We start from the raw sequence: 13,266 nt of genomic DNA, 5'->3' as shown, positions 1-13,266 counted from the left end.
CTCGTACTAAAAGTGAATTCCCTAATTGAATTATCAAAAATATATTTCTATCATTGTTATAATACCGACACACAGCCTTACAAGAGTATGCCTACTTTTTAGGACAGTATAGAAACTGAGCGAGGCATTACTTTACCTGGCAAGGAAGCTGGTATTAGCCGGCTAAATGTGCCGGCTCAAATAATTTTCCCAAGTTAAGTTGTTAACGGACTTTGCCGTGCCACTTGCTAAAACCTGGGCGATCCGTTGAATGTTGATGATCTCAATAATCAATGAAATCATAACTAAAGTATATTTATGTAATAAAAAGTATCCTTTTAAATTACCATAACGTTAATCTTAATATATAAAAATCAATGTCCTGAGATAACATATATATATCAACGCACAGCCAATACCGCTGAAGCCTCAGACTTGAAATTTGGCAGGCATGTCCACATGATTACGAAAGTATCCACTAAGAAAGGATTTTTCGAAATATCAATTAATTCGGGAGAAATTAATTAATACCCCTTAATATCTGTGAAATTAAAACCTGTCATTGAAATTTAAATACTTTATTTTCAGAGGCTTTCCTCCATTCAAATCATTATTCAGTACTTCATCTCAACTTTTGGTCGATAGCAAATTTTAAATTTGATATTGTTTTTGTTTCTCACGTGATTCTTCGAGGCTTTTCTCAAGTCAAATAATAATATTTCTGTCTTTTGCTTTCAATTTTTCAAAACTAGAAACGAAGTTTTTAAGAACATCATCACAGGTGGACTATCCTTTTGAATTTATAAGAGTGCAGTTTCCTGTAAAAGTTTGCTTTGCAATAACCGTTATAAGTCACAAGGACAGACATTAAAAGTAGCAGGGATCAATTTAAGAGAAGACTCTTTTTCACTCGGCCAATTTCATGTAGCTTGTTCCAAAGTCGAGCAGCTTAATAATTTTAGCACCAGAAAAAAAATTAAAAATGTTGTATACAAAGAAGTTCTTGCTTAAACATAGGTATAACAATAAAATGTGGATGGCCTGTGTTTGCAAAGATAATCAATACTTTAAAAGGATCGTTAATAACAGTTAAACATCGGTTAAGGACAATGGCATATATATAAAGAGTCCAGGGGCCCCGGGATCCTCCCAAAATTAGAAAAAAATAAAGGTAATAAGTAATTATTACAGGGGATTTTCGAAACTAAGTAAACCAAGCACTGTTAACCCCTCCTAATTCCATTACCCGAGCAATGCCGGGTACGGGAATGCTAGTTATTACACAAAATGCGTTGCATATTGGAAATGTTTATAAAGGTATTTTCAATACATGCATCTTGATCTCATGTACTGAAATGCACCCATATTTTGGGGTTATTTTAATCAGAGTGTCATTTCAGAAGCATCCTACCTAATGGGAAAATGTATCTCTTGGCGCAGCGATCGAATGCGCACACATTAATAAGTACTATTTTCTTTCTCTATTACTCTGCCCTGATATACTTTCATTCCCTACTATTAATGTTCTTAATTACTTAGTTTAGGGCGTTGTTACTGGAAGCAGAACGTTCGTTTCATTCATTATTATTTTCCTAGAAAACGAATTTACAAATGCATCTATTTGTAGAACTTAATACACTAATATTTACTATTTGTGTTACCTATTTTATAACCTGATTTCTGCATGTTATTTAATTTATTTTAAATGCTCAGGAGATTTTCATGTTTTATTTAAATTGTATTACAGGAAAGAACAATAAATTAATTTTATTGTATTAAAGCTATATAGAGTTACCCCTCTGGATTTTTTTTATTTTTAATTAAAACATTTGCACAACTTTTGCCTTTTGACGTTCTACCATTCATTACTTTAATATCATGATAATAGGAAAGCAAAACAATGACATTATTGGATGTCCGATTGCACATTTACCATGACAATAGTTTTAATTTACTACAGAAACTACAGATGTTATGAACATATTGTAGGAAAAATACAGTACAGAAATCAGGTTTAAAGCGGGGAAAAGAGATCCAACTCAACCAATTCTGAAGGTGGAGGGTTTTCATTTGTTTATAGATTTAAAAACATTTTCATAAACGATATTGCATCGTCTCGTATATGAATGTAAATCTTAATCATCTTATTTTAAAAATCAGGCATTGCAACAAGTATGCCAGAAAAAGAAACACAGCCTCTGCATACTCATAACTTTATCCATCGAGCTATGTGATCAATGTGCAGCTAGATGTGTCTAAAATATTTTTGTTCCTAAAACTTAACTTCCTTCAGTTTTAATTTCAAAATTTCTTTTCATGATACAAACGCTTTATTTCATTTTCTGAAGAAAAATAGTATCTTGAAAGTTACAACATGATTTGGCAACAGTTCTTTATATTCAGCGCAGTTTAAAACGGGCAAATGCAAAAAGTATATTAGTTTTTCACGCAAAGTCCCAGCATTTAATATATAAAAGTAAATGACGAATTATGAGTTAAACTTAAAATCACTACAGTCGACTCCCGCTACAACGTGATTCGACTTACGCGAAGTGGCTATAACGCGAGTTTTTCCTGAGCGAGGAATTTTAGAGCTAAAGCAAATTTCTCGATCTCAATACGAAAATATTTGGAAAAGAATCGTGGTGCAATGTTACGGCTTTGTTATTGACTACTAACAGGGGCGTGCGTCTGGGGGGGGGGGGAGAAGGGACTCCTGTTGGCCGGGCCGGAGCCTGAACGGGGCCCAATATTTTTAAAACTAGGAGTAAAATATAGGGGTAAGCAATATGGAGGAGGGCCAGGAAAAGTTATTTGTGACGGGCTCCAAAATTTCTGTGCACGCCCCTGACTTCTAAACATCGACTTCGTGAATATACTTTCATCCTTTTAGCATCACTGACTGCGCAAGTTCCCACACACCGCACTATATAAACATAACATTGTCACAATGTGTATTTACTATCCCTCCTCATTTTTCATTTATTTATTCGAAATATGAAAGGTGATGAAATATTGTGGCATCTAGGCAAGATGTTTCATCTAAAGTTTGAAGATGGATACAAAAAACGAAAGTTTGTGACAATTTTTAAAAAAAGGTAAAGATTCTTGATACATTTAAATAGAAAGTGGGTCGAAGGTAGCACGCCATGAGGTGTGATTAAATCTTTCATTCTCGTATGTAGAATTATAAGTCAAGAGAAGGCAATCCGTATAATTCCAGACCTTAGTTTTAATATGAAGCTCGCAGAGTAGTGCTTAAGCAAAATGCAAACAGTAGGGAACTGGAATCTGCTCTTGTATTGTAGATTACAGAGACCCTGAAAGAGGGGTGTTACCATGGATGTAAATGTTATAAAAGTAAATGCGAAGCTACTGTACTTAAAAATATTAGAATGATGATCAGATTGCGCAGCATAAATCATCATCTTCAATTTTTAATTTATAAACTAGCTGCGTGCCCGGCATTGCACGGGCTACTTAAAAAATGAAAGAGATGTCCAATTGATGTTTTTGTATTACTCTGACATCAGTTTCTAAAGCGCTAAGGAGTAAATAAATACGCGTAATGCAAGGTTTGCAACAGAGGCGTAGCTAGACCCGACTTTCGGGGGGGGGGTCTTCTTTTATATATATATATATATATATATATATATATATATATATATATATATATATATAGTGTGGGTGTGTAATTTTTTTTAGTATTAAAAAAAATAAGTGGGAGGTGAATCTTACATACTTTGGAATGGGGTGCCCCAATTCCGATACTTGTGTCAAACAAAACAAAAGCAAAGAATTTTTTATCTTTTTAATGTTATGGAAAATTCAACTTTTTTTTCTTTTCCCTCCATTTAATTCAAAGTGAAATTTTCTAGCAACGTCTTGTCAAAACCAGTCTATCCAAATCAGGGGAAAATCAAATATCTGATGAGCGTGTCCCATTCATTTCAGTGTGACTGCTTAATTTAGAGGCTAACACACATCTACAAAAGCTGGCATCCCTGAAAGCTAATAGATACTTCCATTTCCGCCTGTAAACTGGATGTTTGACTTTCAATCTCATCGGTGGTCAGACTATAAAGATATTATATTTATAAAGATATATCTATAAAGATATTTATTTTTTAATTTTATTAGCTGCTTTAGAATTTACATAAATATCTATTTGGGAGAGCAACAGCAATTTTCGGGTATTATAAACAGAAGTCTTTTTTATTTTCTACTTTTTAATCCGAACCAAGCTAATAGAAATAATCTAGATTCATCTCGTTTTTAAACATTTTATTCATGTAATGTTATGCAGTTTTTCTTTTGAATTAAAATAAAATTACCTACAGAAGGGTCCGATGGGACTAACGCTGCTTTGCAGACTGAACTTCGTTTTCTTCAGACGAAGTTAACTTTCTCTTTTTAGAGCAATAATTTCGTCATTTTAATTTTTTTCTTTGAGTTGAAAAAAGCTTGCTATCGGTCTTGTTCGTTTCATTATGCAACAACTTTCACTTAGAATGTACTATTTTAAACAGACTGTACTGTTCCAAAAGAATACGCAGTAAATACTGGCTGAAAAATCAATGTGATTGCAATGGATACTCTTGTTAGCAAAGGTCGTTTTGACTATGACCTATGACACACATGAGACCAGACCAACAAAAACCTTTATCGTCTCGAATTCCGGTTATGCTATCATTTTCGGATTCGAAGTCCAGACCTTTAAAGCAGCAAACAAAAACATTTTCTTTGACTCAGAAACAGAGGAATTGTCTTCAAGAGCTGAGGAGGCAGTGGAAAAAAGGGAGAAATGCGTTCCACGAATAGGCTTTCCAGGAAGATTAACCAAAGGACAGTCGTTTCGCGCACTTTCTTGGAAGAAGAGTAAAGGGGTGAAATTCACAGGTTTGACATGCAAGATGAACATTTCAAGTTCATGGTTAAAGGTCATTCAAGTTAAAAGCCATTTCGCTCTGTGATTTGGATTAGTACTGTTTTTTGGTTGCTCTCTTTCTTAAAATTGTGATTCCTTAGAAAATTGAAATGATAAGAGTGAAAAAAAAAAGGATAAGTTTTTTTCAAGTGATGAAAAAAGGAAAATCGTAGAATACTGGCCAAGTTAGATTTGCAGCAATTGCTAACCTCAAAAAGATAAATAATGAATCCAAAAAAAAAAAAAATCAGAGACATTACATTTAACAATGTAATAATAGAATAAATACCTAACAAAACTAATAAAGAGGAATTTTAATCAAGAGCCCATATTGTCTTTAGTATCGATTTCAAATTTTCACCATCATATTTCAAATTTCTATAAAAAGTTTCTTAAAGCCCCCGTATTTCAAAACCTCTTTATCTCGATTTTTTTCTTTAATGTGAAATTCGAAATATACAGATTCGACTGTATGCAATATTCCCACTGCGCGGCTCATAAAATTACACATATTTAACAATATGCAGAATCTATGACAAAGAAAGGCTGCATATACGTGGATTTAACAAATCAATCTCATTTCTAAAGCGAAGTGTCAAATTTCACTCAATTATCAAAAAACTGTCTCAGTAGAGGGAGGCGTCTGTATACTTGAGGGTCACACATGGAGCAGATTTTCAATGGCATTGGGGGGGGGGGACAAAGTGAATTTTTGACCTTTGTTATTCAGAAAAAGTCGTTTTGATTTTTTTTCTTTTTCTTTTTTTTTTCTTTCTCTTCCCTCTTCTTTTTCTCTTTTTTTTTTTTGAGACTAACGTTTCGGGGGGGGGGGGTTGTCCCCAAAAACCCCCCTTAGCTACGCCCCTGGTTTGCAAAACACCAATAGAGCATATTTTTGGCAAAAATCTCTTTAAAGTTAATCATAGTTATCAATAATGCAAGTTATGAGTATTTTCAGTTAGCACAAAAGATGAAAATATATGCATTATCAATTATAATCTGTGCTCACTTTAAACTGAATGAAATCTGATAGACTATACCTGAAACATTTGTATGTACAATTAAGATCAGCTTTTTACGCATACTTTTTGGTTGCTTACGTGGAACTAAAGCACCAAGACTTTATAAATACCAATCAGCATTAATTTAATACCAAGTCATCAGATTCGAATTAAGCTTTAGTTAAAATCCTTAAAAACAATATTTTTGTTCAACTCTGTTTCACTTAAAGAAATCCAAACAATCTTAATTTAACATGTTCTTTTAACGATACAAACAGTATTTCAAAAATAGAAACAGGAAGGAAAAAGAGAGTTATTACAATTCGAAAACTCACCCATATGACGGGAAAAGGTCCAACAAAATAAACATAATTAGTCACATCTCCTAAATGTACCAAAATATGAAGCCGGCGAATGATAAACTTACACTACTATCAATAAAGATAGCTAAAGAAACAACTTTCCTATGCTGAAAAAAGTTAAGAACGTTGAATGTAAAAATTAAAAAAAAGACAGACGATAAAATAAAGGCTATGTCCGAATAGTGCAACCAATTTTAAACTAATTTAAAATAAAAATTCTAGATGGAAACGTTGTTTTAAGATTTGGACAGCAGCCAAAAAATCTCTTTTAAAAGAATTATTAGAATTTTACTTGCTCACCAATATGCAAAATGTCAACAGGAAAGAAATAAAAATTCCTGAATAACGCCATGTTAATTAACGTTTTAATTAATATCTCCGCTAATTAAAGTCGCACAATTACGAGATTGGTCCTATTGTTTTCTTTGGAAAATTTCGAATTGATCGGTACCTCATTTGACTCTCGATTCGCAGCGGTTCTCGAGAAGATAGATCTTCAGACAGACAGACAGACAGACAGACGCGAACAGATTTTAATATTATAGTGGATGGATGCAACTTATTGTATCTACTATATAGTACTTTTGCAGTGTAGTGCTTTATTATTACGAAATACCGTACTGTTTTATTTTTATGCCTCTCTCCCATTGATCATTGATTTTGTGCATCGTAGCAGTATTTTATGTTGAATAATGCAGCTTTTTTAAAAATAAGATAAAAATTCAACTCTGTATGTAAGAAACGGTAATATATAGTTAAAAAATGGTTAAAAACAGGTTAAAACTTGTTTAAAAGTTTCTACAATGATTAGGTATGTGCATAAAAAAATCATATTACACAACACTTTTCCACAACGCAAAATTTCAACTTTCGTAAAGAGTCTTGGAACGCATCCCTCGTGTAAGTCGAGATCCGACTGTACTTTTCTAAAAAATAACATGTTAAATTGCTTGCAATTTAACTCATATTAACATAGTAACAACCATGTGTGGAAATTGGTACAATGATTGACTTAGTGCCAATCACATGTTTTCATGAGATTGGGCTTATTCAATCCTTTTGAAATCATAGAATATTTAATTCCCTTAGTCAGTTTTCAGGAAGCAAATTGTAAATACGCTATTAGAAAAGTTTACTGCATCTTGTAATAGATTTTTACAATACGCTTTAATATATTTTTTAGAAAGGACATACTTTTTAGAAATTAATTAATTTGGTTTGTAGTTCAAGGATCCATAACTTTGACCGTTTAGTAACAGTTCCTAAAAGTATGCGATAAAGCCTATAACTCTTCCTCGTTATGGAGAAATTTAGATTTTGATTTATTTCAAAAATTTGAACGTCAATGAAATATGAAAAATGTATAAAATTCCTCAAATTGAAGGATCCATTCTTTCTAAAGCTCATAATTGCCACAACAAATTCAAAATTAGCGAGTGTTTTTGTAAATTTTATTGTCTTAGTTTTCAACAAATTATTGTTTCAGAAAATTAGAAAATGTGGCCAATTAATCAATTTTTTGAATTATTTTTTTTTATAACGTTCATGAATGTGCCACCTCAAATTCATACTTTTATTTTTATTTATTTATTTATTTTCAAGTTTATTTATCTTCATCTGTATTTCAAAGATCCATAACTATTGTGGAGGGTTTTTTTATATTTTGTTATCAAAAACCCCTTGTAACAATAGATCTTTCTGATCTCGTAGAAATTAGCATTTTGATTTAATTCAAATATTTCAACGTCTCTAAAAATGAGAATTTCAGATTAAATATCAGTGTATGGAATGATTGTTTATAAATGGAATGACTGTCTCATCAAATTCAACAGAATCTGATGCGTTAAATTTGATTCCTATCTCGATGCTCTTACCATCCTCCCTTGCTTATGATGGGAAAAGAAAGAAATCTACTCTCTTCTCCATTTTAATTTCTTCACTATTTTTCCGTCTCAACCATCGTCTACATTTTCGACCATAAAACGTCAACTAACAGTTAGCTTTTTCTGTTTTTTTTTTTTTCATTTGCTAAAATACTTAGGACCTTTTTTTTTTGTTTTGTTTCATTTCCGAACTTGTAACTCATAACCCTTTAAATTAAGTTGTTAAAAAAATGAAAAAACACAAAATTATTAATTAAAAAATGAAGCTCATGAACATCTTTTACTTTTTCTCCTTAAAAACTCGCCAACAACTTTTTCTCGAAATTCAATAAACAAAATGTAGCAAAAACGCATCAGGCTATATGTATTTCGTGCAAAATATTCGAGACTAAAAACCACTGCGACTTCCAATGTTCGCCATTAATTAGCTAGAACTAGTTGCAGTTGGTAGTTGAGAGACATTGTTTTCTAAATATGTCCAAATTGTGAAAGTTGATGTCTTGAATTTTCGAAAAACGTTTAAGGCAGTACTATAAGAAAAGGGAAACTTCTTTCTTCTTAAATCTGACTTATTTGTCCTTGAATAGAGGTCAAAGTTAATTGAGGTGAATAAATGTTGTTGCATACATGATTGTTTTGCTTCTCAAGGAATGAATGACTCTTGAATGTTTTTTAAAACACAGATGTTACTTGATTCTAGGTACATAGTAACATAAAAATTTGTTTGGTCACTGGGACACTCGTGGTTTTGAGGGCAAAAGTCATTCGAAATTGTTGTTTTCGTAGTTTGTCTTGTTGCCTGTCTGAATGTGTGCAAAAGTCATAAGTCACCCACAGAAATAACTATTGTATTTTCTGTATATCCTAATATAGATCCTAGAAAAGTACAAAAAAAAAAAAAACATGGGTTACTCTTGGCAATAGTAGTTAAACGGTCTCAAAGTTGATAATTTATTCCGACCTCGAACATCTCAAAAAGAAAGTAGGATATCTTGACCGTTTTGAAAAGAAAAACGTATTTATTAATTATATACAAAACAAGATAAACATAAATAATAAAAGTGGCGCGTTGCGACTGCCGGCAGATAAGCAAGAGAGCGAGTAATCAATCGACTCACTTTTTGACAGATTCTTGCCGTTGACCCCTACCCGGTGGATAAACTTATGAGGCAAAAATCAAATTGTATGCAAAATCAAAAAGAGAATGCATGATTAAAACACTCACTAACTAGCCAATGAATTAGAAACCCAAGATTGCTATTTATTGGACCACCTTTTGTACGAATAACTGCTCTGATTCTTTTGGGCATCGAGTCTATAAGCTTCTGGAGTGCATTGACATCCATAATACCATGCATTGGCTATATAGCTTTTTAGATCTTGTAAATATGGTGGAAGAGGAGAGTGCTGTCGGATGCGTCTTTCCACCATATCCCACACATTTTCTATGGGGTTAATATTCGGGATATGCGGTGGCCAGGGAAGGTGTTGGGAGTCAGACTGATGCTAAGCGAGCCTATTTTCAACACTCCTGGCCGATGTATAGTTGCCATGAAGTATCCGTCGCCATCAGAATAAAAATGGAACATTGCAGGGTGCACTTGATCTGCCAATATATCTAGGTATTGCATGGTTGTTTGTTTACCCTTGAGGAACACCAGGGCATCACTTCCATGCCAGTAGAAAATGCTCCTTATCATGATGCTCCCTGCAGACCCTTGCACAGTGCGAGTAAGGCAAGAAGTTTCTCTCAAAAAGTTCTAATACATTGGCCAGTGAGTGTATGATAATTCTTTACAAGTGGTTATTTTTTTGCAGCTGTTGAAATTTTTCCTCCTACATTGCAACTTTGCAATATTATAAAAAATAGAAATCTTGTGATGCTGTGAAGTACGAAAAAGCAGAGTTTTTAAATATTTATAAATATTTTTTTTCCTTTAAAGTTGCACTTCTTTTATTGAAATGATTTATTTTACATCTTATTTCTGACGTGGCTCCAAGTTACCCTAAATGGTCGGATAACTTTAAGTCAGGTTAATAATTCATTTTAAATAGATTTAATAGTTATTGTCTTAATTTTGAATAACTAGACAATAATTTAGAAGTTTTAGGGTAAAATTTCATTAAAAGTACTAAAAAATGAGAGGAGCATTATAAAGTTGCGGCTTAGAGTTACACGGAATGACAACTGATCTTTGTTTTTCTCCTCTCAATTTCAGGGCTCTTGTGGGTGCCCCTCGAGCAAATTCATCCATATTAAGGGAACAACTTCACCAACCAGGCGTGTTGTTCAGCTGTCCGATATTGCAAGATGATGTAAATGTTGAATGTCTAGAAGTAAAATTGGATGGTAGAGGTGAGATATTTTATGTGATATTTACTGCTGTAAAATTCTTTTTTTCGCGAAAGCAAACCTTAAAAATGTTCAGTACATTTCATCTTTTCAAAATTATTTTAATATTTTCAACTTCTTTACGGTTTCATTTCGAATACAATACACAGAATTTTTTTGAAACATGTTTTAAACATGACAACGTGATACATGAAAGACAAAAAAAAAGGTCATAATGATTTTTTTAAAAACAATTTTAATGTGTGCCAGGCATTATGCCAAAATCTATTATTATTTTACGAGTATATACTTATTGTTGCTGAACGACCATACGTTCACATACTGTATGTTTAAAAACAGCTGTCCTGCAGTTAATGTATTGGTTTTAGCACAGCTGCTCTCATTAAGACAGGTTTTTTCATGTTCTTTTCTTTTCTTTTGCATTTACTTTACATATGAATTGAAATACTCAGTAATTGTATACTTTTATGAGAAACTTAAGTAAGAATTTTCTAGTTGAAAGTATTTAACAGTCATCTCTAGTGGTGGTTTATATAATTATATTTTTGGGGGGGGGGGGGAATTTTTTTTTTTTTTTTTACATTCATATTTTTTCGTTCCCGATGTTTAATTTTCGTTGAAGAAAAATACACAAAAAATGTAACGGGGGGGGGGGGGGAACCTTCACAATATCAAACTTCGAATCGATTTAATTTTGTTCATTGTTGATTGCTTCCTTTTTTATTAAACTTTAAGACATTTGTGGAATTTTTTAGTCGGTTAATAAACCAGGTAACTGGTTTAGCGTAAGGTAAAATTAGAAGCATTTGAAGAAAACGAAACGTGTAACCTCGACACTACCAATAGTGTGTACTTATTTATCAAAATATTTTTTAATGCGCATAAGTCCCTATAATTCTCAGTAAACTTTTCACTCTATATCTCCAGTTTCATGCTGTAATGTTTAAAAGCACTTTAAAAAAAAAGTAGCAGCAATTTTTGGATTGCCAAGTCTGAATACAAAGTACCCACTTCCTCTTCAACTTCTCTTCAGTTCAAAATGAAGATAAAGTAAAAAGCGTTTATATTTTGTTTAAACTTCATTTAATATTTTGTATGTATAGGAAATACACAGACAGAAGGAGGAAATGAGCACACTTATTATGATAAAAAAGATGATATGTGGCTTGGAGTCAGCTTGGATATTCAGCAACATGCCGAACAAAAAGATATTGTTGTAAGTATCGTTACAATGAAAATGAATAGATTCTCTTTTGTTTCCTTTTTTTTTCTTTGGCATGGTCCTCACATTTCTTTAGATTCTTCTTTTCCAGATCAGGCCGCAAGCCTGATCTGGCAAGCATTTTTGTTAAGCTTAAAAGTAGGTGGATCAAAAAATTGTTTTTTTTTTTTTTTTTTTTTTTTCATCTAAAAAACATAAAAAATTTCAACTAAATACACCTAACCAAAAATTATGAAAAATCAAAGCTTAACTATGGCTACCTTTCGCTCACAACGAATATCAGTTAATTTTTCTGATTAAAGATTTTAAAAAAAGAACTTCATTCAAAATGTGAGAACATGTCATCAAAATTATAAACAGTTTATCTTCATGGTTTTTATTCATTCATTGTATAAAATAAATATTCATTTGGAAAAATAAGTAACTTTAAATTTGAATGAGCTTAATAAAAAATATGCTTGTGTTCTACCGCACCTGACAATTGCTTTGTGTTACGTTACCAGACTTGTGGTCATTTGTGGAAGAACCAGGCTTACATTGGTCTTTACCTACCAAATGGGGTGTGCTACACTATCAATAGCGAACTGGATCCAAACAGTGTTAAAAAGTTGGTACCACTAGTCACTAAATGTAAGTGGAAATATTTTATTATTTACTTTTGACATGATTTTGATACTTAAGTTCTTCGTGTAAATATGAAACTGCTGTATTCATACATGTATATGATTATGAGGGGGAAAAGTAAATTTACTATCCAAAAAAGGCGAAATATTTCGCGTTACGCGCTTCTTCTTCCTAATTTCATTTGTTTTTGAAGAAAACTAGTATGATTTTAGATGTTTATAAATAAAAAATAGGAAATGCTCTAGTATAAAAAAAGCACATGAATGACATGCTTGTTTAAGAAAAATATTATACTGCAATAGCAATACATTTTTTGTGAAATGAACTTATGTTGAAATAAGGAAATTTATTATGTCTGATTAAACGAAGCATTATAGCAAAATTAAAAAAAAAATGCCTTTAAAAGAAAGGATATGAAGAAAACAAGCATGATTTAACGAATAAATATCTTTGTGCTTGCAAATTGAATGATAGAATTACCAACGTTTACAATTTTTGTGCCTTAAAACGTTAGTAACTCATTCATTCAAGCGTGAGTTCGTTCTCTGTTATTTGAAATGACGAAAGTATGACACGACGCAAGATTTACAATGCAGGCATACATCAACTAATAATTATTTGTTTCCTTTGCATAGTTAATTTTTGTTTCCCCTCGTGCATATCTTAAAATTTAAATGACTAAACGATTTTGTATCTTTTATCTTCACCGCCACTGACTCAACGCCTATGAATGTAGTGCCGATTAGCGACACGATTCATTTTTCAATAATTTACATGAAATGGGTACGGAAAAATAAATTAATATTTTCAAGAATTAAGTACTGGTAAAATAGCGGTTTAGTTTATGGTATTTTATTTTATTTATTTATTTTTATAAGGTTCATTAAAGTTGATGAAGTATGTCTTAACTTGTAG

General features: G+C 32.2%; 1 protein-coding gene across 1 annotated transcript in view; it reads left to right on the top strand.

The window, feature by feature from the left end:
• The window catches only part of LOC129218454 (integrin alpha-9-like), an 88,595-nt gene that overhangs the window by 22,883 nt on the left and 52,446 nt on the right, over window positions 1-13,266 (top strand). Inside the window, exons 2-4 of the mRNA XM_054852729.1 lie at window positions 10,372-10,508; window positions 11,609-11,721; window positions 12,231-12,357. Coding sequence (XP_054708704.1) covers window positions 10,372-10,508; window positions 11,609-11,721; window positions 12,231-12,357 — 377 coding nt within the window. The remainder of the gene's footprint in view (window positions 1-10,371; window positions 10,509-11,608; window positions 11,722-12,230; window positions 12,358-13,266) is intronic.

Source organism: Uloborus diversus, chromosome 3 (assembly GCF_026930045.1).
Source record: "Uloborus diversus isolate 005 chromosome 3, Udiv.v.3.1, whole genome shotgun sequence".
In the NCBI taxonomy this organism is placed as follows: Eukaryota; Metazoa; Arthropoda; class Arachnida; order Araneae; family Uloboridae; genus Uloborus; species Uloborus diversus.
Note: the sequence above shows the minus strand (reverse complement) of the source record. Positions and strands in the feature narration are given on the sequence as shown.